The 27319-nt window shown below is 45.6% G+C and overlaps 6 protein-coding genes across 6 annotated transcripts; 2 read left to right on the top strand and 4 right to left on the bottom strand.

The window, feature by feature from the left end:
• Window positions 1-388: 388 nt before the first annotated feature.
• PtA15_11A556 (uncharacterized protein) lies at window positions 389-5717 on the top strand (the record flags this gene model as incomplete). Its single annotated transcript, XM_053161476.1, has 11 exons — window positions 389-391; window positions 1108-1338; window positions 1423-1533; window positions 1614-1698; window positions 1768-2085; window positions 2181-2375; window positions 2453-2573; window positions 2669-2993; window positions 3058-3117; window positions 3196-3373; window positions 3442-5717. The coding sequence occupies 11 exons, from the start codon at window positions 389-391 to the stop codon at window positions 5715-5717; spliced, it is 3903 nt and encodes a 1300-aa protein (XP_053025419.1).
• Window positions 5718-9577: 3860 nt separating this feature from the next.
• PtA15_11A555 (uncharacterized protein) lies at window positions 9578-11870 on the bottom strand (the record flags this gene model as incomplete). The annotated part of the gene is made up of 9 exons (XM_053161475.1): window positions 9578-9656; window positions 9737-9909; window positions 9994-10321; window positions 10397-10577; window positions 10659-11283; window positions 11363-11456; window positions 11532-11557; window positions 11655-11773; window positions 11846-11870. 9 exons carry the CDS (start codon window positions 11868-11870, stop codon window positions 9578-9580), a joined length of 1650 nt encoding a protein of 549 aa, XP_053025418.1.
• Window positions 11871-12966: 1096 nt separating this feature from the next.
• PtA15_11A554 (uncharacterized protein) lies at window positions 12967-13994 on the top strand (the record flags this gene model as incomplete). Its single annotated transcript, XM_053161474.1, has 4 exons — window positions 12967-13085; window positions 13169-13571; window positions 13647-13755; window positions 13828-13994. The coding sequence occupies 4 exons, from the start codon at window positions 12967-12969 to the stop codon at window positions 13992-13994; spliced, it is 798 nt and encodes a 265-aa protein (XP_053025417.1).
• Window positions 13995-14757: 763 nt separating this feature from the next.
• On the bottom strand, window positions 14758-15880 carry PtA15_11A553 (uncharacterized protein; the record flags this gene model as incomplete). The annotated part of the gene is made up of 5 exons (XM_053161473.1): window positions 14758-14957; window positions 15026-15134; window positions 15201-15615; window positions 15685-15763; window positions 15838-15880. The coding sequence occupies 5 exons, from the start codon at window positions 15878-15880 to the stop codon at window positions 14758-14760; spliced, it is 846 nt and encodes a 281-aa protein (XP_053025416.1).
• A 921-nt stretch (window positions 15881-16801) lies between these two features.
• On the bottom strand, window positions 16802-17926 carry PtA15_11A552 (uncharacterized protein; the record flags this gene model as incomplete). The annotated part of the gene is made up of 5 exons (XM_053161472.1): window positions 16802-17001; window positions 17068-17176; window positions 17250-17670; window positions 17741-17819; window positions 17884-17926. The coding sequence occupies 5 exons, from the start codon at window positions 17924-17926 to the stop codon at window positions 16802-16804; spliced, it is 852 nt and encodes a 283-aa protein (XP_053025415.1).
• Window positions 17927-17950: 24 nt separating this feature from the next.
• On the bottom strand, window positions 17951-26384 carry PtA15_11A551 (uncharacterized protein; the record flags this gene model as incomplete). The annotated part of the gene is made up of 5 exons (XM_053161471.1): window positions 17951-18097; window positions 24664-24959; window positions 25032-25345; window positions 25410-25705; window positions 25803-26384. The coding sequence occupies 5 exons, from the start codon at window positions 26382-26384 to the stop codon at window positions 17951-17953; spliced, it is 1635 nt and encodes a 544-aa protein (XP_053025414.1).
• Window positions 26385-27319: the final 935 nt, after the last annotated feature.

Genomic DNA, 27319 nt, shown 5'->3' with positions numbered 1-27319 from the left:
CTTAGTTTGTTTCTGAATTGATGAACACGTCCCAAGTTGTTTGCGAGGGGTGAAGTGTATGTTTTTTGCCTTTTGAGCTTGGATAGATCGAGCATATGCTGCGTGAACTGATACTCTCGAGCACTCTTTTCAAAGAGAGAAGGAGCTGATGCAACGGCGGCAAACAGTTGGCGAAGCACTGGTGGCAAGGGGATCTTGGTTAGGAAGTCAAGCTGTTTGATGGAGTCGATTGAATATATCCTTTGAGCTGGCGCAAGTCTTACGTAAATACATAAATATTTACGCAGTTAAGAATCCATCGTATGTATTCATCATAGCTTGGAGCCCCCCTCTCGTCGGTATCTACTGGGTGGCTTGGGTCTCCGCTCGGTCGAGTCTCTAAACGCCGATGGTCGGATGATGGATACATACACTTCAAGTCGGAGAGAAAGTTAAGGGTGTGGATGTGAGGGATGATGATCCAGACTATGTACAAGAAGGCTGGGTTGTTATAAAGAAGAGAAGGTTATAGACTATCATCAATGGATTTCGAGATCTCAAACGGATAGATATCTGTCCGTTTGTGGATGAGCCAGCTCCAGCCTCCAGAGGCTGAGGAAATGGATTGTGGGCAGAAAGGGTTTGGGAAAAGTCAGAAAGGGGGGACAAAACATGAGGTATGTGTGTATTTAAGCTGGTGATGTAAGTTTACAGCGGCAGCCACTGCCGAGCTGCTGTTGACCATTTCCCTCGAAGGTGACTTGCCCCAGTTGACCATCACCAGCAGCCTCAGCGAACCAGCCGAGAACGAGAACGATAAGAAGGAGCTCAAGAACGACAAGAACGAACAGCGAGGGAAGCAGCGGCGAGAGGGGAAGCGCAGAAGCAATGTCACCCTCAAAGCAGCATTACCACCACCACCACCAGAAGAACAAGAACCTGTCCTCATCCGCAAACTCAACCACCTCCAACTCAACCTCAGAATCATCCTCGCCACTCAAACACAACCCCAAATCAAAGACTACAACACCAGCAACAACAACAGCCAACAGCAGCAGCAATACCAGCGAAAAACAACACTCCCCAACCTCAACCCTCAACTCCGCCGCAAAACAACTACTTCCTCAGCAGCAGCAAGCCAGTCCCCCTCAGAACACCTGGCCAACCCCAGCCCCCATCAATCCCAACCACACCACCCCGTCCACCTCATCCAGCTCCCCAAGTAACAACCCATACTCCACCAAGAGCCACCACCATCACCACCACCAACAACAAGCACACCACCATTCCGCTGCCCATCGGGAACCTCGACCCTCGAACTCCACCCGACGGACCTCATCAAATACCTCCACCACCACCGCACTCAGGCATCAACATCAACAAGCGCAAGCGCAAGCACAAGCACAAGCCCGTGCCCATGCACAAGTTCAAGCTCAATTCCAGGCCGTCCAGGCCCACCAACTCTCCTACTACCAGCAGCACATGGCCGATCTGGCTACCTACATCACTCAAGTCTTCCTCCCATCTGTTCTCCCCACACCCGAAGAATATCAGGTATGATTCCCCCACTCCCCTTCATACATCCAGCTGAAATCCACTCCGATCTCATCTTTCTTGCGATCGCACTCTTTTAGATCAAGGAGCAAACTCGTCAATACCTCGAAACCTTGGCCGATAGGATTTCAAAGGGTGCCAGGCTACTTCCATTCGGCTCAATAGGTTTGTTCGCTTTCCCTTCTCTGTAAATTAAATTTTCAACTGAAAATATATCCATTTCCGCTTCAACAGCATCTGGCTTGGCCCTGCGTAATTCGGACATGGATCTGTGTTATCTTGCCGAGCCGGGGAACAAGATCGACAATAATAAACCGGACAAAGAAAGATCGGCTGATCCTAATGATACTACCGAGAGTAGTATGAATCCCGATTCTAAAGAAGCCGACGGAAAACAGCCTTCCTCAACACCCCCCACCGACGATGTCTCCGCTACGCCCGCCGCCACATCAAATCAGCAGCCTAACCAAGCGGAAGAAGAGGAGAAAGAGCAGAAACCTAAACCCACTCCTGCTGAGATGGTCATGATCCTTGGCAAACTAATCCAAGAAGGTTGGTTAGACTCGAAGATCGAACAGTTCGATCAGTATAAGACTATGTCACGAATCCGATCAGCTAAATTCTTGCCATCTTCCATTCTTCGATAGAAACTGCATTCACCGTTAAGATGCTCCCGAAAGCTCGAATCCCGATCATCAAGCTCTCTCTACCCCCCTCTCTAGGTCAACCATTTGGATTATCTTGTGATATCGGATTTGAAAATCGTTTAGCTCTTGAAAACACTAGACTTTTGCTCACATATGCTATGGTTGACCCAAGGATGCGAACAATGGTCTTGTTTCGTAAGTCCATTCACGTAGCGGACCGATTCAATCATCCACCTCTGAAATCTTATCATCTCTGGTTGATCGGCTGTTAGTCAAAGTCTGGTCCAAACGGCGGCGAATTAATGATCCATACTTGGGAACACTAAGCTCATATGGATACGTCTTGATGGTAATCTATTACCTGGTTAACGGCCGCAAAGCGCCTGTATTGCCGTCAGTAAAGCCCTTGAATATTATCTGCTTTATTTCAGTTTGAGCTGACAAGAAAGCCTGCCTGTCTATCGCATACACATCCGATGAAAATACAGAAATTTACAGCAGCTTCCTCCACCAAGAGTAACGCCCCCGGAGGATACAGTTTACGAAGGACACGACATATACTTTTTTGATGATCTGGACGCCTTACCCCGCTTCTGGGTGGGTATGAATCGGGAAAATGTTGGCGAACTCTTGATCGAGTTCTTCCGGTTCTTCTCCAGCACGTTCCGGTACACGCATGATGTCATCAGCGTCCGTACGCCCGGGGGCTTAATGAGCAAGGAGTCCAAAGGATGGATGCACGATAACATCGAGGAAAGTAAAGACGGCCGCGGCGGGTTCTTGAAGATCGATCTGAATCGCTTGTGTATCGAGGTCGGTATCCTCTTCAATTAATCTTTGAGAACTTCCTGCTGATCTTGTCACTTGAACCTTCTAGGATCCTTTCCAAACTAACTATAACGTCGCACGCACCGTTACACGGGATGGGTTGTTTACTGTGAGCTTCTGTTCACCCTGCCAAAGATGGAGATCGCCCCTTTGTATGCTGCCGAGCACTGAGAGTTTATCTCCACAGATCCGAGGAGAATTCATGCGAGCTGTGAGGGTCTTATCCACTCGCACTGATCGGCTTGATGTCATGATCAGAGAACTTTGTGAAGAGAGGCAAGAAGGTGTGTTGATGGCCCCTCCTTCCAGCTCAGGACGACGAAAATCTGCGCCTAATCCTAATCCCAAAGCTTCCCTCAACATGAGTGCGTCCCTCACCTCTGAACTTGACCTACTGAACCGTACTGACTATCATTTTCATCAATCCAATCAGGTATCTCTGGCAGCACCACTCGCGAAGAAGAAGAAGAGGAAGACGACCTCGAAGAGCAGTTGTTACTCCAACAGCAGCAACAAGCCCTCATGAGCTCTGAACAGCAACCCTCGTATCCACCCCTCACAACCAGGCTGATGCAAGATCATATCTATAGCCAAGCGACCTCATCTATGGACGCGCGGCCTCGCTACCCGCCTGAAAGTATTGCTTCAGAGCCACCACCACTAGATCGTGATCTGGACTGGAATCATGAGTCCATCAGTGGCTATTTGTCCAGCGAAATCCAGCAATTGCAACTCCAACAACATCAACTCCAACAACAAGCATCCACCAACCCCCAATCGTTGTCTCACCCTGTTCCTCATGTCTCGGACTCATATAAGTCTTCTAAACCAGCCACCTCAGCTGCATCAGCTGGACATTACTTTCATCGGTTTTTTCAGACGGCTGGATCTGAGAACTGGAATGCTCAGGCATCTACCTCAAGCTCTCTGCATCAATCCAGCATGGCCTCCTCGCCCGCCTTTTTTTACGACTCCGAATCACTCGATCCAAATCTGCCCCTGAGTCCGACCTCAATACCTAAACACTCCTCTGGGGGTCGTCGACAAAAGGCTGCTGCCTCTGAGATCAATAGAGACGAGCTTGGGTCAAACTCCCGCGGATTACATGCTTCAACATCCTCAAGTAGCAAGTCGCGGTACAATAACCAGACAATCAACAGTGGGCGGCCACCCAGAAGTATGTCACACAGCACGATGAATCCTCGAAGGCGAAGTGAACAACCTCAGTCTGCACATCAAACTCTACTCAACTCGACCGGGCCGCCGATCATCATGTCTTCCAATGGCCGGATGCCAGACTTCTCTCTGTTACCACTCCCAGGCCCAATCAGGTTCGGGAATTTCGGAACGACCGAGAGGCTACCAAAACAGAAATTTGACAGCCCACAGCGGGTATTGGGACGATCCGTCCCAGCTGGCTACTATCATCATACCAACGGCTATCCTTCCACATCGTTCCAACAACATGAGCTGAGTAGTCATCAGATGATGTCTCTGACCCAAGATATGATCGCATCGCAGCGTGCAGATGGAACTTCTGAAGAACAGCTACCATCACATCAGGCGTATCAAAGTTCCTGGCAAGGTCATCATGATCCACAGCGGGAGGGGATGTTCTTGGCAGCCCTCAATGAATCGGCTCGAAGGCGCTCATTATCAAATGGAGCAACCTCCACACATTCATCAGCCATATCATTTGATGAACTATCGAAGCCGCGCTTGTCACTTTTAGAGAATGAGGACGAGGGTAATCGAGCAGGTGTGGAGACGCCGCGAGCGAGGTCGAGTCTTTCGCCAGTATGTGTCGGTGGCCAATCCACGCGGATCAGGGATCTGTCAGAACACCGTCGGAGTTCAGATCGGTCAACGTCCTCCTTTACTCGAGGCGCTCCCTCGAACTCTTCGTTGTCCCAACTACCCCGGAAGATCGTCTTTGGGGATGTCGAGGTGTCAACTGAGACAGCCAAGGAGGTCCGGGTGAAGGCGCTGGCGGCGGTGATGCGCACACGGCGAATGGGATCGCTCAACAATCATTCCTCGCGACGATCTGAAGTCGCCGGGAACGTGGTGTCTTCCGATAGCAGCAGCAGTCCTGGGAGCCGGGAAGGGCGGAGCAGGGTTGCGGGGCCGAGCGGCGAAGTTCAAGGTCAGCCCACCAGCGCCAAGCCCGACACGGTCCATTCGAGCCGGTCGAGTAGCGCGCGCAGCCACCAGCATCCCGGCCAGAAGAGCAGGCCCCAAGCGCCCGCCCTGTTCGATGGCCATGCCTCTGTGTCCGCCCTTCTTGGCGGCGAGGAACAGCAGACGAAGGCTGCGGCTGTCGGCCCCTCATCATCCTTGGAGACCCTGTATCCCACCCCGCAGAGTCCATCCATCGTCCCAGCGGTCGCCTTAGACTCCAAGCTTCGTTGTAACACCACCGACACCAGCAGTAGTAGTCGGAGTGCTAGTAATAGCAAGGACCGGCCCCGCAGGGCGTCTCCAACCCTTCCCTCCCCCTCCACCGACGACCGCCCGCAGACCGCCGGCCCTGCACTCGCAGCCGAGCTTCCCGTCGTGGATGTTCAAGAGGCCAAGACCGGCCCTGCTCTCTTGCCCGCCGTGCCCGGCTCGCCTATCCCTCAAAACTCCGGCTCCCCTCCTCTTCCTGCTTCTTCCTCGGTTACCATTCAGCTTGGTCCGCCTCAACTCGACCATCCCATTATCTAGTATCATCGTACCGCTTCCTTCCTCTCTCCCCCCCATCTCTCTCCTCTGTCTCTCTTTGTCCCTTTCTTCTCGAGATATCTTGCGCTTCGCTTCTTCCCGTTTTTGACTCTACCAGTTCCTCCCTTTTTTGTTTGTTTGTTTTGCGTTGTTCGTCGGTGTTGCTGTTCGTGCTCTGTGTCGGTGGGAGACATTTCATGTAAACATCTCGACCTCCCTCCTGTTCTCTTTGTTTCAATTACTTTTTTCCTTTGAAAAAAAGAAAGAGAAAAAACACACTCATGTATATATATACGCACATGAACACCAACCACAAAAACATATATGCAGTACATATTTTTTTATAATAGAATGGAAGAGATCATGGTTCCTTAGATCATTGTTTTTCTTTTTGTACTTTCTGGTCTACATGTCTCTCAAAAATCCTGCTTTGCTTACCCTAAAGAAGTCCAAAACTTTCTTTTTTTTACATTCTCTCCTCCTATTCTTAAATATTTTTACTCAGTTGGATTTTTGTTTTGTTTTTGTTGGTCTCTTATATGTTATCTGAAAATATCTAAAGAAAAAAAGAATGAAAAAGCGGGTAAATATCTATGTATGTGTAGACTGGTCCAGCATCACTAGAAGGGGATTTCAAAGTTGGCAGGATGCAACTTCTATACATGCATGTTTGCAAATGGGTGTTTGAGGATGTTTGCCACATGAAATCATAAAGCAGAAAACTCCTGCAAAAGAAAGTACAAACACTGTTTGAACACCCTGATTTCAGGTGTTCAAAGTTGGTTTATGTATGCATAAATCATAAAATCATAAAACCTTTGTTGCAGGGGATCTCTCAAGTATCACTAGGGGGTTTCAAAGTTGGCCAGATGCAACTTGCATGCACTTTTGCAAGTTGGTGTTCAAGTTCATTCTTGAATACCGAGTTGCAAAAGTGCATGCAAGCCACACTGTACTACACTCTTTAAGCCTGCTTGATTTTTTTTTTTTTTTTTTTTTGAAATTTGGTGTTCAATAAAAGCCTTGAACACCAACTTGAAAAAGTGCATGCAAGTTGTGCATGGCCAACTTTGAATCCCCCTACTATGTAATCCCACTGAAAAAAAATTATGATTTTATGATTGATGGATGCATGAACCAACTCACCCACTCCCACTCCCAGCCAAGGAGGCTTCCAAGAGGAATCCTCCTTACCAGCAACAGGTTACAAAATCCAGCCAAGGCATTGGCAAGAAGGTAAACACTTTGTCCAAGAAGGATTTCTCCACTTGACAAAAGTCCCTTGTAGTTGTACCAATTTTTATAGGGGGTTGAGAAATTGACTCCCATAAGTTAAAAAATTGACTCCCAAATGCAGTTTATGTTGCGCGGACCGGGTTGCGACATCTCCCCTGGTTCCTCATGACCGAAGTTTGACCCGGGGTGGTTTTGGCAGTCGGAATTGTAATTTTGCAATCCCAAATGGGAGTTGGGATTTTAATTTTACCAAAAACCCCAAAAAATAAAGAAATATTCATGTCTCCTCACTGGAGCACCCAAACACTCCCAAATTTTTACAGCCATCTAGATACACTGTCTAGACAATATTTTGAGATTTACAGCAGTAGAAACACTCAGGAAGGCCTTGCGGAACAGGGGGGTTAATTTGGCGGATTTCCTACTAAGGAAATCCCGCAAAACCTTATCTAAGGTGCTCCAAATGGCCCCAAATTTTTTCTGAAATAAAAATAGACTCTTTAAAACATATGTTGATCTTCACGGTATTAGCACACCTCAGGGACACCTTGTATAGCCGGGGGCTGATTTGGCGGATTTCCTACAAAGGCAATCTGCTGAATCCTTAGCTACGGTGCTCCAAACACCCCCAGATTTTTTCTATGATGTGAATACACTCTATAGAGAATAAATTGAGCCCCAAGCAGGTATTAAACATCAGGAATGCCTTCTATAAGTGGGGGGCTAATTTGATTTCCTACTAAGGAACTGCACCAAATCCTTATCCAAATTGCTTTATAGAAGGTGTTCCTGATGTGTAATACCCCCTTGGGGCTCAACATATTCTCTGGAGAGTGTATTTATATGGTAGAAAAAATTTGGGGGTGTTTGGAGCAGTGTAGCTAAGGATTTGGCAGATTGCCTTTGTAGGAAATCCGCCAAATCAGCCCCTGGCTACACAAGGTGTCCCTGAGCTTTGCTAATGCCGTGAAGCTCAACATATGTTTTAAAGAGTCTATTTTTATTGCAGAAAAAATTTGGGGCCATTTGGAGCACCTTAGATAAGGTTTCACGGGATTTCCTTAGTAGGAAATCCGCCAAATGAACCCCCTGTTTGGCAAGGCCTTCCTGAGTGTTTCTACTGCTGTAAATCTCAAAATATTGTCTAGATAGTGTATCTAGATGGCTCTAAAAATTTGGGAGTGTTTGGGTGCTCCAGTGAGTAGATATGAATATTTCTTTATTTTTTGGGGATTTTGGTAAAATTAAACCCCAACTCCTGTTTGGGATTGCGAAATTACAATTCCGACTGCCAAAACCACCCTGGGTCAAAATTCAGTCATGAGGACTTGGGGGAGACGTCGCAACCCGGTCTGCACAATGTAAACTGCATTTGGGAGTCAATTTTTTAATTTATGGGAGTCAATTTCTCAACCCCCTTTTTATAGAGGGGTGTGGGTGGTATGTGCAGCCCCGCTGCCATTAGGAGAGGATGACAGCTTTGACAGGTGGGAGCAGGAAATCACTTTGGTGTATATCACCCTGTTTACATCCTGCACCTCACAAATCAACAATACCTTGATTGTGTCTTCACCTAATAGGTTGGTTCACGTAGGGCCAAAATTAGCAAGACCAAAATAAAGTTTATCCCATGGTCCCAGCCAATTTGGCTGGGAAGGCTTGCTGATTTATAACATCAGCAGGTTTGAAAATCCCTATGTGAACCGTCCTAATATTATGGCCTGCATCATCCCCTCATAAAGATGGCCATGTCAGTGTTCCAAATTTAATTATGGTTTTCAAAGTTGGAATTCATGCATGCATAATCACAAATTCATAAACATTCTTTGGCTGGGAAAGGCAGATTGGTGAGATCCCCTGCAAACAAAGTTTTATGAATTTATGATTTATGCATTTATACATGCATGAACTTCAACTTTGAAAACCATAAATGTAGGTTTTTTTCTTTTGCAAGTTCCTGCTTTTGGATGTTTGACTACAACTCTTTGATATAAGGCTATAGCCTTATATCAAAGAGTTGTAGTATTAAGTACAGTTAATTTAACAGTAGCTACTGTTAAATTAACTGTACTTAATATTTGTGCAGTTTCTTATTCTTTACATCAAAAAAGAGCATCCATTCTTCTTGTCACCAACCAGTCAAGCTTGCAGAGATGGGATTATTTCAGCTTGGACTTGCAATTGATCCGAGACACTTGGTATGGAAGCTGTTAGAACCAAGCAGAGCTCTTTGCAAGGCTATTCTGACAAATGAGTCTTGATTTCGTACTCCTCAAAACATCATGTTGTCAAGTGAACGGCCAAAATGTTCGCATCCGCTGACTTCACATCATTGCCCTCTATTCTGCATGCTGACGTTAGGTGTTGATACTTCAGCTTTGCAAATTGCTATTCTTGGCTCTTATTGTAAGCATATGTATTTATGATAGATAGCTACTCGACTGTGGCACGTCAGACTTGGATTAAGACAATTGAAGGTATTGTAGGGTAAAATGGAAATCACCGTGTCTACTTATTCCAACAGTGATAAATCGAGACGATCCGCGTGGGCCAAAAGTTCTACAAGATTTAGCCTAGTCATAACTGTTGACAAAGTATGGACTTCTTGATGTCAGAGACGAGTTGTCTTATTGTTCTGGCCCATCACCACCGTCGCCTGCGGCCATCGTCTGGGGCGCGCCACCGCCATCCTGCCTTCGGGGACGTCTTCGAAACCAAAGTAAAAGCGGCAAAATCAGTGATTTGATTTTTCCTGGTTGGATAGATGTAAATCCGGTCGGTCTTACTTGGCAGATACAATATCATCAACTCGGAGTAACAAGCATGCAGATTCGACGGCGGTTTTCATGATTTGGACTTTCACAGCTGCTGATTCGTATAATCCAATTGTTTTCATGTCTGTGATTTTGCCGGTATCGCCATCCACTCCATATTCGTGCTCGCCATTGGCGTGCTTGGCCTGTTGTGGAGTAGTGGTTAATCAGTTTTCAATTATGGGCTATAAAAGATTTATTAAACTATTAAATATCGAACAAGAACGTACTCTAAGCTCAGTCAAAGTTCGAATAGTATTTCCGCCACAGTTTTGAATCAATGTTCTTGGGATAACCTCCATAGCTTCCCCTACAGTCTTGAAAGGCCATCCTTCGACTCCTTCGATAGTCTTTGACTTCGCAGCTAGTCCGACTGAGATTGCCATCTCAGTAGCCCCACCACCCGGTGCAAGCCGCGGGTCAAAGACGACGTTCCGAGCAACCGCCATCGCATCGGCCAGATTCCGGTCAATTTCGTTAATGACATCTTTGGAAGGACCACGTAGCATGATTGTACAGGCTTTCGGGTCTTGACACCCGGTGAGAAACGTGAAATAGCTGCAAAAATTCAAAACCAATCAATCCGCCTTTCAGAATTTCGATTTAGTTCAAGACCAGAAGAATTGGACTGACTCATCGGCAATCTTTTCAACGTGAAATAGACCACATTGTGTCCCAACATCACTTTCCCTGAGATCCTCGACTCGATTCACAATCGTAGCTCCAGTCGCTCGGGCAATTCGGTTATTGTCAGACTTTCGAACTCTTCGTATGGCGGAAACATTGGCTTTCAAGAAGAAATGTTGAGCAAGATCTGAATCAAAAGAAAATATTTCAATTCTTCCATTGCCTAAGCCGGACCGGTTCTTTGATTAAACGTAAGAAAAGGGCGTACCTGAAACACCCTTCTCGCAGAATACAAGATCAGGCTTGAATTGAATTATCTTTTCACAACTAGCCTTGATTTGCTCTTCTTCAATCTCCAGGAAGCGCTCGTACTGTCCTTCCTTGGCAAGCTCAATGTTCGTCTGACTTTCACCCTTCTTGTACTCAAGAGGGCAATCGAGAAGAATGATTCGAGGATTTTCGATTCGTCTCCTCATCTTTGGGTGAGTGATATCTTTGTTCAACATTACACCATCCAATACACGACTGTCTTCAATTGCACCACCCGGAATCTTCTCCACTCGAGCGTATCGTTTGATATCCACCTCTTTGCGGCCATTTTCTTCGGTACTGACCACTCGGACTGCCTGTAAGGCTAACTTGCACATCATGGGGCTCCATCGGCTGCTAAACTTTGTACCTATCGAAGTCTTGATGAGCTTCAACATCTCGGCGTCATTCGTGACGTCGACGGTGATACATATTCGATCGATAATGCTTAGAGCCTCGGCGAGGGCCCGTTTGAAAGCGCGTATGATGACGACGGGATGGATATTACGTTCCAGATGGGGAAGAGCAGAAGCAAGAATTTCTCCAGCGAGAATGATGATTGATGTTGTACCATCACCGCATTCCTGAGGAGTATCTTTTTCAGCACGATTTTCCGGTCCAATATCAATAGTTACAGACTTAGTCCCTCGGACTTGAGCTTACTTCATCTTGCGTCCTACTTAGTTCGATCATGGACTTAGCAGCAGGGTGGGCCACTTCGATTTCCCGGAGAATGGCGTTCCCGTCGTTGGTTAACCTGTATGGTTTCAGAAGTTAGCTTGGAAGGAATGATGATGATGATGACCATCGTTTCCAAGACAAATAAACTGACAGGATACCGCCCATGGGGTCCAAGATCTGCATAACAATAAGTTGATGGGAGTGTCAGATTTGCAATGCCATCAGGAAGATTACAAAGGGGGAGAGTCTATCTTGGGAGCCAAGTTGGGCGTACCATCTTTAACATGGCCTTGGGGCCTAAACATGTCCTGATCACGTCAGCGACAGTCTTAGCAGCGGTGATGTTGGAGATTTGGGCCTTTCGACCAGTCTGGCGTTGCGGGGCAGCCGCATCTGGAGAGAGTTGGACAGGTCAAGGTCAGCGTGAGGTGCGATTCCGAAAAGCGTAGTAAATTTGAAACATACTCATGACCATGACTGGGGCAGACATGACGAAGGATGGGCAGATGTGCTTTGGGTACTAGGTACCAAACCAAGTCGTCAGTTTTCAGTGAGTTGATTAGTTGTACAAGTCTTTGATCGACGGCCAGCCTATCAAGATGGTATTGTTCGAAAGTTTTGTTGTCGATTGTGATCGGTGGAGGCCAACATCAAAAGTGGGTTGACCCGAAATGGAATATTCGATTGCACATACCATGTCACAGGCCTGTCAGCTACTGGTGCTCGGTCCTGGTCTTCGCGACCAGGGAGGGGAGCTGGGACGTCGACACACGGAATTGCATCGAGCCGACATCGAAAGTCACGACTGCAGTAGAAGAGAGAATTGCCAATTCCTGCTATGAAAGCTTTGTGACTAATTCCCTCCCTTCTTCAAGTTAGCCACATATTCATGCCCACTTGGCCTTCAAAGCTGGAAACAAGTGTGCACTGGCCTCTGGGGTCCAGGACAAAGTTGTATTTGGTCTCACACCAGCAAATGTACCACACTACCTGAAATCCATGCCCAAGGGGGTAAACTGTTTACTATGTAGTCCTTTTTGTTCGGAAGGGGGATTTTATTCTTTCGTTTGACGAATCAAAAGCTGTGGCTCGTCGTCCGGATTTCCTCACATCGTTTGCCCTTGTAATGTGTCGCATGATCCATGAGCAGACTCTTCGAGGAGCCAGTGTCCCCATCACAAGTACACTAAAAAGAGACCCTTCGTCTTATCTGTTTTCTCGGTACATCAAATAACCAGTAAGCGTTGACGTTGAGGAATCTCAAAGCTGATCGCTGATCTCTACAGGCATAGTGACGCTGTAAAATATGACGCATTGAAAAAACTAGACGAAAATGATTTCCTCTGGTAACCAGAGATAACGCACAATTTGCCCGTGCCTTCCAAAAGGTTCAAACCCGCTGATCTTAGGGACGGTATCACTGCCCGCAATCTGTTTTTCATTTTGACCATGTGTCACCGCTCTTGGTTGTCTTAAAAGTCGACTATATGATATGAGCATTATTCCGCATTGCATGCACCTTCCTTCTTTCTCCTACTGCCACATAGCTGTACAACATTTAGACCATTCGACATTTGTATCTTAAAATGAACTTTTATCATTTACTCGTTTTCGCAGGCTTCCTGGCTTTTGTGAATACCCTGGGGATCAGCGACCAGGCCCGAACCTTTCTACGCAGGTCTCCTGCATCTCCACGAATCTTCCCGTAAGTGCTGCACTTTTTGATTGATATGTATAATTTCCTAGAGAGGAATAAATATTTGAACAGTATCTTTCGAATCTTTGCAGTTATCGCCAGGCATCTATCAAGAAGGCAAGACAAATAAATTTACCTATACTAGGATCTCCAACCGTTTCATTCGGATCAAGTGCTACCTCAACGGCTCCAGCCGCACCCCAGCCCCAATCTAATTCCAAACAAAGCTCTCGATCCAATTCGGCTCTCAGGAAGAAGTTATTCACTTATTTCCAAGAGTGTCATGGAGGCGTGCGGGCTCATGTTCAGAGGATCAAAGGCATTTGTTCGGGAAAAATTACACAAGAAAGCGCCAAAAAGATCTCTTGGGACTTATTAGTAGAGCTTCAGGCCGTGCTGGCTCTTTGTCTCACTTGCCTGCGGAAAATCAAGTCTTGCGGATCAGCTCCAATCCCAAGTAGTCGTCCCGGCGTCCCTGAAAATCCACTATCAGTGGTGAGTTGAATTCACTTGAAATTCGAATCTTCCAAGAGTTTCGCATACTTATTTCACTCTCTTTTCTCCGCCTAGCACGACTTGGGGCAGATGGTCTTTCAGCTCATGGTTCAGCTCAAGATTTGCTTTAGTGAGATGAATAGAGTCTGCTCTCGTTACGAAATTATCCGTACCACCTGCAGCGGTAAGCCGAATCCACAGGGGATGGTATCTTTGTGCTGAATTTTCTGACTGGCTCGTGTTTTTTTTTGCTTAGGTTGTTTGGTTCAGATATCCTCGACGGCTTCGAGTTGCTTGTCGGTTTCAGGTGCTCACATCGGTGGATTGCTCGTGACCGTGACAGGTCTATTCGGCGGAAACCCCCTGTCTTTCTTTGGCTTACATCAATTCGGTCTTGATTCAATCATAAGAATTTTGAAATAATCCTGGTAATTTTAGGGAAGGTGTGATTCTGAGTACAAGTGGATATGATGACCACGGACTTGTTTGTAATATAGCAGATATCTAAAGCACCGAGAAAAAGTGTTGAGAATATTTTTTATAGATAATTTTGGCCTATGGCATTGCCTCCCACGAACCTGATTATAAACACAAAGCAGCTGAGGAAAAACCCAACTAAATAAGATCTAGTAATGAAAAAAAGTTGCGGGCATTGCTCGAGAATGTGAGGGGTTTGGAATTGAGAGAAGAAAAAACGAGGGGGCAAAAATGAAAGGCAGAGTGCACAAATGTGAGATGTCGCATTTCATAGGTTAATGAGGAATACTTAGGGAGCTTCGGATATTTTTGGGTTGGGATGGGGTTCTGAGTCCCAACCCTCCTCTCCTGTCTGCTTTCGGAGAAGGAGGAACTTGGTTGATTCCGCCGCCACAGGCTTGCGCCTTTTCTGCACCTGCTATAGATACACATTGGAATGGAACCGTGCCCAGGGTTCGACCGGGGCCCGAATGTGTTTTGTTTTTGACGTGAAATTCACACAATGCTACGCGATTTAGTTTGAGAGAGTGTATAAATTTCTGATAAAACAAGATATACAAAGAGTGATAGTGATGATAATAAAACAAGAAGGGTTGTACAAATAGTGATAGGTTCGATAAATTACATATGAACAAAAGACCCAAAATGTAATAAGATAATTGTCCTCGATTGCTGGTGTGAAGTGATGATATGTATCTACATTTTAAATCTACAAAAACGCGTTGAAGGAAAAGTAGCCGTTGCCGTTTCCTAGTATTCCGGGGATGGCGTGGAAGCCAAATTGTACGCCGACAAAGAAGTGAGGCACGGTAGCGAAAAGTTGTCCTAAGCCACTGAACACATTACCGACCTGCGCGCCTAAGCTGATTGTGATGCTTGACAAACAGCCCGTGATTTGGGTCAATGTGTCTGTGTTCGAAAATAAAATTTTAATTAATAAATTGACCTTGATGCTGCACTCAATGGTTTTTGCTTACCATGACAAATCTGGCGGACGATTTGGTATTTTGTACAAAGCGCACCAATGACCATGCAACAATCTCTGATTTCGCACATAATTTTGAACAATATCTGGCAGATATCTCGCTGTTAGGAGGTACAAGGATCATCAGTAAGAATCCGTAAATTCACCGAGAGATGTATAGCGCTTACAATTGAAGGCGTTCTTCCACCTGGAGCACCACTTGGGGCTGGTGCCGTTCCACAATTTTTGATTTGATCCAGACAGCCATTCAATATATCAAGGATTACGCGCAGTTCTCCTACCAAACTCCAACCTAGTCTTTCAGCATCGCCATTGAATTCTCGGGCACAGAGGCTTCGGATTATTTGGACATGGGGCAAGATTCCATTAAGACATTGCACAAGATAGGCATGCACTCTGATTTGTTTGAAAGAAAACAATCCGAAGGTACGTCGTTTAAGTTTTTCAGAAGCCTTCTCCGGTGTGTCGGAGGTTTTATGTGGAATCACTGGAGTTGGTGTGTAGTCAGTTGAGTTTCCGCTTTCGAGCATCTCGCTCAAATACCTCTTGTCTAGAATTTGTCCTTTGGTGATCTGCAGAGGCCTGCAACGGATGTGAAAAAAGGTTAGTGATCTCCAGAGAATCGTCCCGTCAAATTCATGCGCTGCTTACTTGTAGACAGATTCAACCTTGCTGGCCCCCAGGTTTCTTTCGGTACCAATTGGTCTCCTGCTATCCACGTTGGTCATAGCTAGGAATGTTGTGTTGGACGAGTCAGCGAGTTTGCCAGGAGCTGTAAGATTTGGTTAACGCTGTGTTACTCACATAAAGCGCTTGCGACAAAAGCGATGGCGAAAAAGTTAACCATCTTGAGGAAGTGATTAACGCTCAGTTTTTTTTGGAAGTGTGAGGAGAAAGAGTCGACTTGATAGAAACTAGGCTTAGCAGAATTGTGGTGGTGGGAAGGAATGAATGTAAAGTGATTCAGGAATCTGGGGAGGTTGATGAGATGGGAATTGGAAGCAAACATGGTGAGGTACCACTCTTTATGTATGCTTGAAAGAACGTCGATCGACTTTAGTGCGATAGGTCTGATTTCTTTGGTCCGCCCACCCAGCCAACAGTCTAGCCTGGATTGGGTGACAGCCTGCCTGAGTGCTAGACCTGACTGGAGTGGAGGTTGGGACCGGTGTCGCGGGGAGCAATACTATACCAGACAATTGGACTTGAGCAGACCACTCCACAGCCACTACATCTATTCCTGTGCCGCTCTAATGTATTGAGTTTTTCATACCAGTCCGATGCGAACGGACCAGTCCACCATGCTCAATAGCTTGTGTGCAACGAGCAATTTGGTGGTAATCAAAATAGAGCAAGTGCCTGCTCGTAAGTAGACCCATATCACCTGGCTTATTGGCTGTGAGCCACGAAGACCTGATCACCTGCGCCCCAGGAAAAGCTGCGTTAGTGCAAACTAAACTCTTATTGAAATGTTATTTTTTTCGTCTTGCAGCAATAAGTTTTTTGTTATGTTTCTTTTTGTCCTTGGCGTGTGGCTCATCTCGCCGGGCAATAACCCAAGAATTATAAATTTGTTTGCGACAAGAGTTGGCTGAAAAATTCAGGCTGCTTGTTAAGGCAAAGGTAGTATGAGTCGAGCAAATTGATAAATTAAGCTGTGTAAGAACAAAGTCGAAAAAACAAAAAATTAAATCCAATATTCATGAGGAAATGCAGTCCTGACCCTTCAAGCAAGCATACAAAAGTGGTAGAGAAGAGATGGACTACTCTAAATGGACGCGTTGAAAGAAAAGTAGCCATTGCTATTTCCTAGAATCTTGGGAAATGCGCTGAAGCCAAACTGAACGCCAGTAAAGAAGTTAGGAATACCAGCGAAGAGACCTCCTAATCCAGGTGACAAGTCGCCAACTTCGACACCACATCTGACAGCAATGCTAGACAAGCAGCTGGTAATTTGTCTCAAAGTATCTGCGGGTCAGTGGGGCGGGTCAGTTTCGTCGACACAGCGGTTTAGAGGAATTGAATAATATTTACTTTGGCAAACCCGGCGAACGGTTTTGTACTTGATGCACAACGAGCCAATTAGCTTGCAGCACTCCCTGATTTCGCACATTATTTTGAAGAATAGCTGGCAAATGTCATCCTGTCAAGCGCCATTTTGATAACCATTTCGACTGTCAGTAAAACAGCTTTCGTAAGGTGAAGAAAAGACTCACCAGAGTGATAGGCCTTCCACCCGGAATACCACTTGGGGTAGGTGCCTTTCCACAGTCTTTCACTTTGTACAAGCAGCCATTGAGAATATCCAAAATGACTCGGAGCTCATTGACCAAGTCCCAACTAAGTTGATCGGCATCAGGGTTGACATCACCGGTGCAGAGACTTCGAATGGCGTTGGTGTGAGGCAAGATTGCATTGAGCGTGTCTGATAGGTAAGCATGCACTCTGATTTGCTTGAAAGAAAACCGTCCTGAAGAGCGTTCATGGGGCGGTTGGGGCATGGTTCGCGTTGCCACGGGGAGCACCTCCGAAATGATCGAGGTGGGAAGCTCAAGCAGGTTGCCTAGAAGCCGCTTTTCGAGCGCCGGGCTCGATCCTCTCTTTTCGAGAAGTGGGCTAGTGACGGCCTCAAGTGAACTGTGACATATGGTATATTCAGGGTCAGTGTGTGCCTGGCAGGGGGAAATCATAAACTATGACTACTTACGCAAAGATAGGTTCGACCTGGGGTTCAAGAAGGCTGTCTTCGCTGATAACTGAATTCTTGCTTTCCACGGCAGCGATGGCTAAGACATAGGGAATCAGCGGCTGCAGGATATCTCGAGTGAAAGCCATATCTGAACAGCTCACATAAAGCACTTGCAACAAAAGCGAAGGTAAAGAAGTTGACCATCTTGAGAGAGCGATTGAGATCTTTTCAGGGTGACAATATCGGGGCAAAAAGAAATAAGGATAGAAAGATGGGGATGAAGGAACGTATTATGATTAACAAATCCAACGGAGGTACTGAGGTGAGGGGGGTACCGAAATGATGGATGGCAGGATCCTTTACTTTATACACCAGCTTCATAGTGCGTAATGTGCCTCATCCTGGCCTCGTTTCTCCGGTTCATTCACCGCGAGAGCGATCGAATTCCCATTGGCCAATATCTTCCCGGAAGTGGAATCAATGCTAGACTTAAATTGATCAACCAAAGCTCGGTGGCAAGAGATCGTGCTGAAACAGTGGTTTGCAGAGCAGCTACGGAAAATCATTGCGAAGCTGGGGCGTTTTGGTACTGATTAACACGCTTTCAGATATTTATGCTCTCAGACAAGGTGAAGCTTAGCGCTTCTGGCTGGCACTTCAACCCGAGCATCCCCATCGGCTGCATTAAAACCCGCGCTAAGCCAAATTTGGCAACGGGAACACCACAACGGTGTCGTCAGCGGTATCGTCAATTTTTTTGGCTTCTGTCGATAGAAGGTCGCCAACTAGCGCTAACTCTGGCAACACATCAACGATGCTGTAGTACGCATTTCTCCCCCAGCTAGCCCCGCATCTCTCCAGCCCAGCTACTGCTGCCCGAGAGCACACGCAACCTCTGGATGACCGGTCCGGACTCCGACCAGTCATCGAGAGGGCTCAACGCGACTCAACCTTGTTTGCTGGTGAAAACTCGACATCAATCAATTTCCACCCGCCAGTAACGTACAATATCCAGGGCTACCCGCTAACTTATCCAAGTCCCTCGTCCCTTTGTGGCGAGCAAGGGATCCTTGTCGAGGCGTGACGCACAACCCTCGACCGCAGGGAGGAGGGACTTGAGCCCAAGCAGCAGTGCCTTGTGTATGAGGATCTCGGGGTTATGGTGTAAACAAAGTTCAACGCACCAAAACATATACTTCCGACAACACAAACAAAGCATGGTTTAAAGCCATAAATCTTGAACTGCTTGCATTTTGATCCAGCTACTTGCCATAATCTTATTTCTCTCCAATCATACTTTTTCCTCTGTTTCAAAATCTGGATTTCCAATTCTGACAAACTTTAAGATCACTCATCTGGGGTGCATGTAGACTCTCCCAAAATCAAAACCTTTCTTTTTGGCCAGCCAATCCTTCAGTTATGTAATATTTTTATACTGAAAATGATAATGTTGTGGGGAAAAAATACCAGAAAATAATCAAAAAGGCTGAAAGTGACAAAGAATTAGAGCATGTACTAAAAATGGAAAACAAAATCTGAACAGAGGGAGTGATGCCCAATCAAGCAGCACTTTTCCCTTTGAAAAGGTTTGGTGGAATGGAGAGTGATAAAATTCAAAATGAAGAAAAACAAAAAAATATACCTCAAACTCAGATCCTCACCTGTGAGCTCCACTATCTTGGTAAGCCTTGCATGTATTTTGCGCATGGCTCTTGCCGGCAAGTGCTTGCAAGGCTTGTTTAAGCTAGGGCTACCTAGGTCGCTATCCAGGGTGTTTGGAGCAAAACATAACAAGCCCTGAGCTCCCGAGTAGCTCCTGTGACACCCCAATTTTTGTTGACATCTCACCACCCCAAACACCCATCCACTACCTTGAGTCGGCACACTTGAGGCTTGGTGAAATCCAAGTTTAGATCTCTGGATACCTCCTGTGTGGTGGATGCTGCAACAGGCTGCATCAGCTTGGGAGCTAAACATGACAAACTTGCATTGCACAGAACGCTCCCGCAGTGGTGTTGCTCTTCGTGCAGTCAGATGAGTTTAATGTTGGATTTGGCTCAACCGGTGTTGAGTGCCCTCTGTGTTACTAAATTTGGCTCTTAGTACATGGTACTTTGGCTTAGCATTTAGCTGAACCAATACAGATGCTCAAGCCTCAAACAGATATCCCTTGCAGCATGTCTGGCAAGATCATTCACATTTTTTGGTAGAATTTCAGTTTAAATAAGCCTGGTTTAGTCTCAGGATTGATGTCAGGCTAAGGGTTACTAAATTTTGCAAGTCTTAACCTGGAATCAAGCCTGAGGTTTGTTGACCTGGGGTTAGCCCAGACCAATGCAATTGCTGGTTGGGTTAAGTTGCCTAAAATAGTCATCTTAAACTGACAAATGTGAATGCTCTAAGAAATACACAATATCCAGTAAATGCCCACAGATGACACAAGATATTTGTCATCTGCGGGTCCCAAACCTGTAGATATAGGTGCATATCCAGATATCTGCTGATATTTCTGGATACCACATTCTTATAAGAGGATCCTTGGTTGAGCTAAGATTGTGCAAGTTGTGAATAAAAGCTATTGCTACCATGCTGGATGTCACTTTTGTGCTACCCCGCGCCCGCAAAGATGTTTTTATTTTTTGAGACCTATCAGGGTTTACATATATCATATACAATACACCAAAGTGACATTTTTGAGCTCTACAGAGCTAGGTGATTCTATAAATATCTTGCCAGCTCTGTGGCACTGCTCAGAAAAAAGTTTCAATTTTTGGGTGGTTTGTATTTGGGACACATGGACTTACAGGCCATAGTATGGCACTATGGAGGTGCATTATGCATATAGACTATGTATTAATTGTATATTATGCACTTATAGTGGGTTTTGAAGCATTGTGGTACATAACCAAGGCCTTGTATTCATATGAAAAACAGAAATGAGATCAAGGCTTATTTGCCAATGACATGTATGTCCATCAGCACATTCTTTGGAATCCGCCAATGACTTATATTTTTTCATTGCCCTTTGGGATGCATGGGCATCTAACCCTAATTTGTAGGCCGAGTGTTGTTGATCAACGTGTTGGAAGTATTTTCAAATCATTGGGAGTGGACAAGCAACACAAGCTTTTTGGAAAAGGGCCTGGCACTCTTTCCAAGAGTTGCATTTGTTACTGCTACATCAATAATCTGTTTATGGATGATGATTGTATCAGCTTGGTTTTTGAGGGAGAAACATGCTGGATAAAACAGTTTTCAATATATGACCAAAAGAGCTCAATCAAGTTTAATTCACAATTGAATTTGGGAAGAAACAAGCTGGGGAAAGAAATCTTGCACTTGGACTTGTGGTTTTTACACTGGTCACCCCCCTAACCATCCCCAAAACCCCTGGGGTATTGGGGGATTTTTGTGAATTTCTCAAGCGCAACATTTGGGACACCCCCAGGGGGCTAGCACAAAAGTGGTGTCCCACACTGTAGCTCAAGAGAAAAATGGATTGTATTGGTGGATAGCAAGGTGTTGAGTTCTGTTTGGTGTGTGGTTGTTACTAAATGTAGCAACAGTTAGCAGGGCTTGGAGCTTCCAGATGATTTAGCTCAAGAGAATCTGTAGAAATGACCAATTCCGCCTTCTTCAAGAATGTTTATCCGGGCTTGAGTGATTATCAATATCTTGGCTCTGCACTGCTACATTCCGTTAGCCTTCAGCACTCCACAATGAGCCTGATTGATAGTGTAATAATCCGCAAGTGATGAAGTGCTGCACTCTTCAAGAACAAAGTCTGCAGTAGCAATGAAGCAAGTAAGAAAAAATGAGGGACACATAAAACTCTTCCAATACTCTAGTATGTCCGTAAGTGTAAGCACAGTGATGAGTAGTAAGTAAGATGATAAAAAGGAAAAAAGAAGAGAAAACGCAAGCCTTCCCTCCACACACATCTGTCTCCTTTCCCACCCAATACCACAATTTGATGCTTTCCCACACTAGTCTGCAATCTCCACCCAACTTCCGCACATCACATTCCCAGGCTCTGCTCCTCTCTGATGATTGACCTCCCACATTCTCTTTCTAGCCCCCATCCGTCAGTCTCTCACCAGCGCCTCCACCCCAGCTCCACCTGCTTCAGCTTCACTGGGTCACCTGCTGGTGTGCACTGCTATCAGTCCCCCTGTTTTGGTCTGCCGCAGTCTAGCTCTTGCCCTCTGCTCCGATCCGCCACCCAATCCAAACTCCACGGTCCGCAATCCGCATATTGTCCAATCCGTGATTTCTGTAAGCTTTTCCAGTGGGCTTTCCTGACATCATCTTCAGTTCTTATGTCACAGAATGCATACTGATGTCAGCCGCTTATGCATTCCCACCCGCGCTATCACTGAGTGGACATTATATCATGCTTGTCAATATAAATCACCACACCTGTGACTAGTTTGGCTCTCAGATGAAGTTTAGCTACCAAGTTAAACCACACTGAGATGAGCTGAGACCAAGCTAAATCAGCTGGAAGTTCCAAATCCAGCTATCCATTGCTTTATTTAGCAACCGTTAGCTCACAATCTAACTGCCATTGACACGTACTGTTAGGATTTAGACTGAAGACCACAGCACAAGGAAGCACAAAGATGAGCCTGTGGGCTCGAGAGAGGGAAGTGAGGGTTGATTCCTCACCAGATTGGTTCAGATTGGAGGTGCGGATAAAAGAAGGAAGAACCAATGGTTTATTGCATTGGTCTGGGCTATGTATATATAGACTATGTACAAGCAAAAACTTGTGGTTTAAAGAATAATGAATATGAAATAGAAATGAATAGAAGGAACCAGAAATCTCAAAGATATCACAAATCTGTCACAAGCAGAGCGCGCGCGCGCATCGGAGGATGAGAAGTATTTGGAAAGTTTGACTATCTAATCTTGGCAGGGAACAAAGTCAACATGGCAAGTAAGGAAAGCAAACATGACCTATAAATTACTATCAGACCATAGGATGTGAGAGTGCATAAGAAGTGAAGAGAAGGGATAAGTTGGAGTCAGGATAGACTGGAATGAGATGGCAATGAGGTAGATGGCAGAAAAGCAAGAGACCAGAGGACAAAAACTCAACACATACACCAAACAGAACTCAACACATCACCAACCACCAATACAATTGATTTGACTCTTGCTACTTTATCTAGGAATAGCTTTGCTTCACAAATTGTGTGATCTTAGCTCAGACAGTAAGGAGGCTCTAACTGTTGAGGGTAATTTAGGTGAAATGATACTAAGAGAGATTTGACAAGATATTGAGGACAAAGTCCAAGCACAGTGAGTCATAGGATAATCATCATTCATTGAGGAATAGGAAACACCAAGGAGACAACTAGGCTATATAAATGTACAGTATAGGCTAATTTGTGGGTGTATAGGTGTAAATCTCCACACTCAAACTTCACAAGACTGTCACAGACTTCTGATACTAGTTCATCTCATTCCCGCTTCCCCACCTAGCTTGGCAGAGAACTGGACAAATATTCTCTCTGTTGTGGCTAGGTGAGTTTCCCCTTTTCCATTTCTCCCTTTTATCCCCTATGATAGCTGTATATAGACTAACAAGAGAACTGGAGCAATATTCTCTCTGTTGTGGCTAGTAATTCATCCCAACTGTTGGAGCTAGAATCCTCAGGCTCAGCGCCCCTCCCCGTCCCTGTTGAGACATCTTAGTGAAGGACACAAACTGAGTCCTTACAATATGTTAGAAGGATACAGCATAGATAGATGCTAATACACTATCTCAACACTAAAGAGCATGCTTTGGCACACTCCTATAGGGATGGAAATTGGGTGGGCCTGCTGATGGGCCAGGCCTCCACCCGAACCTGGCCAGGTTCAGGTCAGGTTTGAGTTGGCTTTTGAGGGAAATTTGTAATTTTGGCCCAACCCACCAGACCCGTAACCTTAGTTGGGTGGCCCCTGTATGCCCCCAGGTGGCCGCTGGTGGTGCTCTAATTAGAAATCACCCAGATTGAATTTGTGTCAGCTCTTTTAAGCTGGAAAAAAGGTCTACTAATTGGGTAGATTATGTAAACCCCCACCCCTTGTGAAGTTTCACAAGAGCTGTCTCATTCTTACATAAGCCACAGATAGTACTTTGTCTCCTCCTGTTACTTCCCTAGTCCGGCAGAGAGCTTCCCTATCTCCCAGCTAGGTAAACTATTTCCATTTCTTCTCATTCTCCTAGTTGTTCTAGTTATACTCACTGGAGAGAGCTTCACTCTCTCCTGGCTAGATACCTGCAATACAGCCCCTACTTTTTCACTAGAACAGTTTCATAGGCTTTTGCCTTCCCCTCTACAATGACCAGTGAAGGACTCATCTGGAGTCCTTACAGATTAATTACTAGACAAGCTAATCATACTAAAGTCATAAAATCAGGGAGTTGCAATGCATATAAATTTGAGAGCACAGAGAATTATGCATAAGCAAAACTCCTTGAAATTTGTAGCAATAGTGTGTCATCAGAACGTGTGATATATTGTAAGGGGTGTGTGGCAGAATTAGTAGGAAAATAACTTCTGCTTTATACCTTTTTGGTTACACACCCAAACAGTCTAACTTCAGGAATACGTTCACATTCCATGGGGAAAAAACAGTTATGAATATGCAGGATAATAAGTACCTTAGTAGGAGATATGACCAAAAGCTGCCACTCCCTCAAAATTAACTTATGTTGGTGGGGTACTGCCTAGAAGCTGACCATTCTTAGAGAGGTTATTTAACTCAGTGCTGTGAAAGTTTGGGGCACCGTAAGTAAGGTTTTGGTATTTTTCCTTAGTAGGAAATCCATCAAATTAGAATCACAGTAGCTCATGGCTTTTCTCAGGTGAGGTAATGCCATAAACTTCAAAATATAGTTGCTCTCAAGAGTGTCTGAATATTTTGAGGCCACCCCAGTTAATAATGACAAAGATTAAACCAAAAGTGATTTGAAGAGGGATGACAAATTTGTAATGTTGATCATCCAAAATCTTAACCAATAGCCACTTCACCCAACCCCAAGAAGAGGTATTGATAGGATTATGATGCTGATTTGAAACACCCAGAGTGTCGCTAAAGTTATCAAGGTCGAATAGGATCAATGGAATCCCAATGATCCATAAGCAACTGGAACAGATGAAGATCAAGACCCCCCATATCATCATTGAGTTACTTTGGCCCTTCTCTGGTGGGGGATTATGCTGTTGGTGATGGTAACAATTACCTAGAGGCACGTAAAGGGACTAAGTTAGCGTCACCCTAAGGCGAATATCCGAAATACAGAGAAGAAACCGACATTCGAAGGCTTTCTGAGCCACTGAATTGATCTTGTTTTCGATTCGAACCATGGTATGATTGTTAAATATTGACATCTCTCTTCGGATGTTCACACTGGCAGCAGCCAGTGGAACGATTGTTGTGGTCACGTATCGTTGCCACAGATGCATCGCCATGTCGGCCGTCTTGATCACCGTCACCGTCTTCAGGCTCGGCTCAGCTTTGAGGTCGTAACTCGAGAATTGGGCCAAGGATGTTTCGAGTGCTGTTTCAACATATCCTTTGCAAAAGCTTTCAGCCAGTGTCTTGAGGAGTGAAAATACATTCTCGGGTCTTCGGAGGGAAAAGCATCAGCTTGTCTTTTTTTCCTTCAATGCGTAAAAAAGTACATACTGACACTTCGCTCGGTGACGAGAGCTCAATCATCCGTCCGACACTCTCTGCGTGCCAAGTAAGCAATTTCTCAACGACATTCAAGTCCAACTGACCATCACTTTCGCAGAGCTCAGGGGTGGTAGGAACTCCTTCCGTCAGTGGGTTAGTTGAATCATCAGCCGAGATCCCGCTCAGTTTCAGTAAGGATTTGAGACCACTTGTTTGGGTAGTCCCAGGCGTTCCATTGGCAGAAGATGAGATTTGGTTGACCATTCGATCAAAAATCGTGTTTGTCGGTTTGGCTTTATTTGTTGCACGCTACACAAGAGAATACAAATCCGTCATTTATGCGCGTTTGCCATGAAATATATAAATATGACACTCAAAACCTCGCTCAGGTAGGGAGAATACTTACGTGCCATCTTGCAAACTGAAGTAGATAGCTTGCATACAACTCAGTCAAACTTTTGCACTCGCGCTCCACATATCGACTATTGTCGAGATGTTGGCCGAAGAGTTCATCGAGTTGCTGGTCCAGCATACCGGAGAGCGCAGAAATCCCAGGTCCACCGGACACGGCTTGGATGGCTCCAGCAGAAGTTTTATTATCCACATCAGCATCATCGCTACCACGTCTAGCCAATGGGTAAGCCTCGGATGTAGACGGGTTGATCGAAGAACTGGAGCGGAAGAAGTCGTGTGCTTTGATATCGTTGACCAGCTGAGCCGTACTGAAACGAGCCAGGGCAAGGACTCTCAAAAAGGCGAGGGTACTGCTACCTTGGGCAGCACTGATCAACTTTTCGAGATGGCTTTGGATGACTTGGGCGAAGACTCTTTGGAGGAAGACTTGCATGACCACGACCGGATGAGGAAAGACAACTTCGATGATCTGAGCTTCCTGGGATATCTGGTCCCTGATATCGGAGTACAAAGCTGCAAGCTGGGGTTCTGTTTTCGGTGCGGCTTGGTTGGGGTCTGCTAATGACTCCCACATTGGGGCCTCCGCCACGTAATGCACGGCCTCGATGCGATCCCGAGAGATGAAGAAGTCATGTTGATTCACATAGATTTGGATGCAAGAGCTCCCGCCATTGAACTCGAGGAGAGTTTGGGCACAATGCTAGAATGGGAGGAATATATAATTTTCAGCTACTCATCATCAGATACAGCGCCAGATCATGTTGAATTGTAGATGTTACGCGCAAGGATACCAACACTCAACTGCCATGGCTTTGGGTTCACCCTTGAGATAGGCTTTCTCGAATAGTCGGAGCATATCTTTCTCGAACCGCTCGGCGTATTTTTCGATCGTCGCTTTCGTAACCTCACTCCCGTCGACCCCTTCAATATCTCTGGCAACCGCTAGCAACCGTCGAGCGATCACAGCCACCTTAGCCCGTCCCTCTTTCCCTTCCTTGCGCAATGCTTCTAATCGGGTGGTCTCTCCCCGAGCAAACTCGTTGTAGTAAAGAATGATGTCGTGTGCTTCGTTGGCCCGTGACCGCACCCGATCAATAGATTCCAGCTGTTCACCTGCCCAATATTTTGTCAATAGGACTCGGAAAACAGCTTTCATGGTTGTGGAAGAGAGTGCGATGGAAGGATGTATCTGACCTATCCTGATGGCTGTCTTGCCAACCTCGGTGATTTTGGAATTTAAACCGGAGAATTCTTGGGTGACATTCTAGATAGACGAAATGAAGTTGATTGTGAGGAGATGGTGCGGTGGAGACAGAGGGGTGAGACTGACATTTAGTCCGTTTTTAAAATCATCAATCCTCGTCCGGTAGCTTCGTTCTTTCTGAGCAACATCCTTTTCAAGACTTTTGATTTTCTTATTGACTTGGTCTTGCAGGGGAAGTAGCTGTTCGATTGCGCCTTCCAGAGTAGCAATGAATGGATCTGGGTTGAAAGCTACAAACACCGTAG

The sequence above is a fragment of the Puccinia triticina genome, chromosome 11A, assembly GCF_026914185.1.
Source record: "Puccinia triticina chromosome 11A, complete sequence".
NCBI lineage: Eukaryota > Fungi > Basidiomycota > Pucciniomycetes > Pucciniales > Pucciniaceae > Puccinia > Puccinia triticina.
The sequence above is the reverse complement of the archived record's forward strand: the minus strand, read 5'-3'. Positions and strand labels throughout refer to the sequence as shown.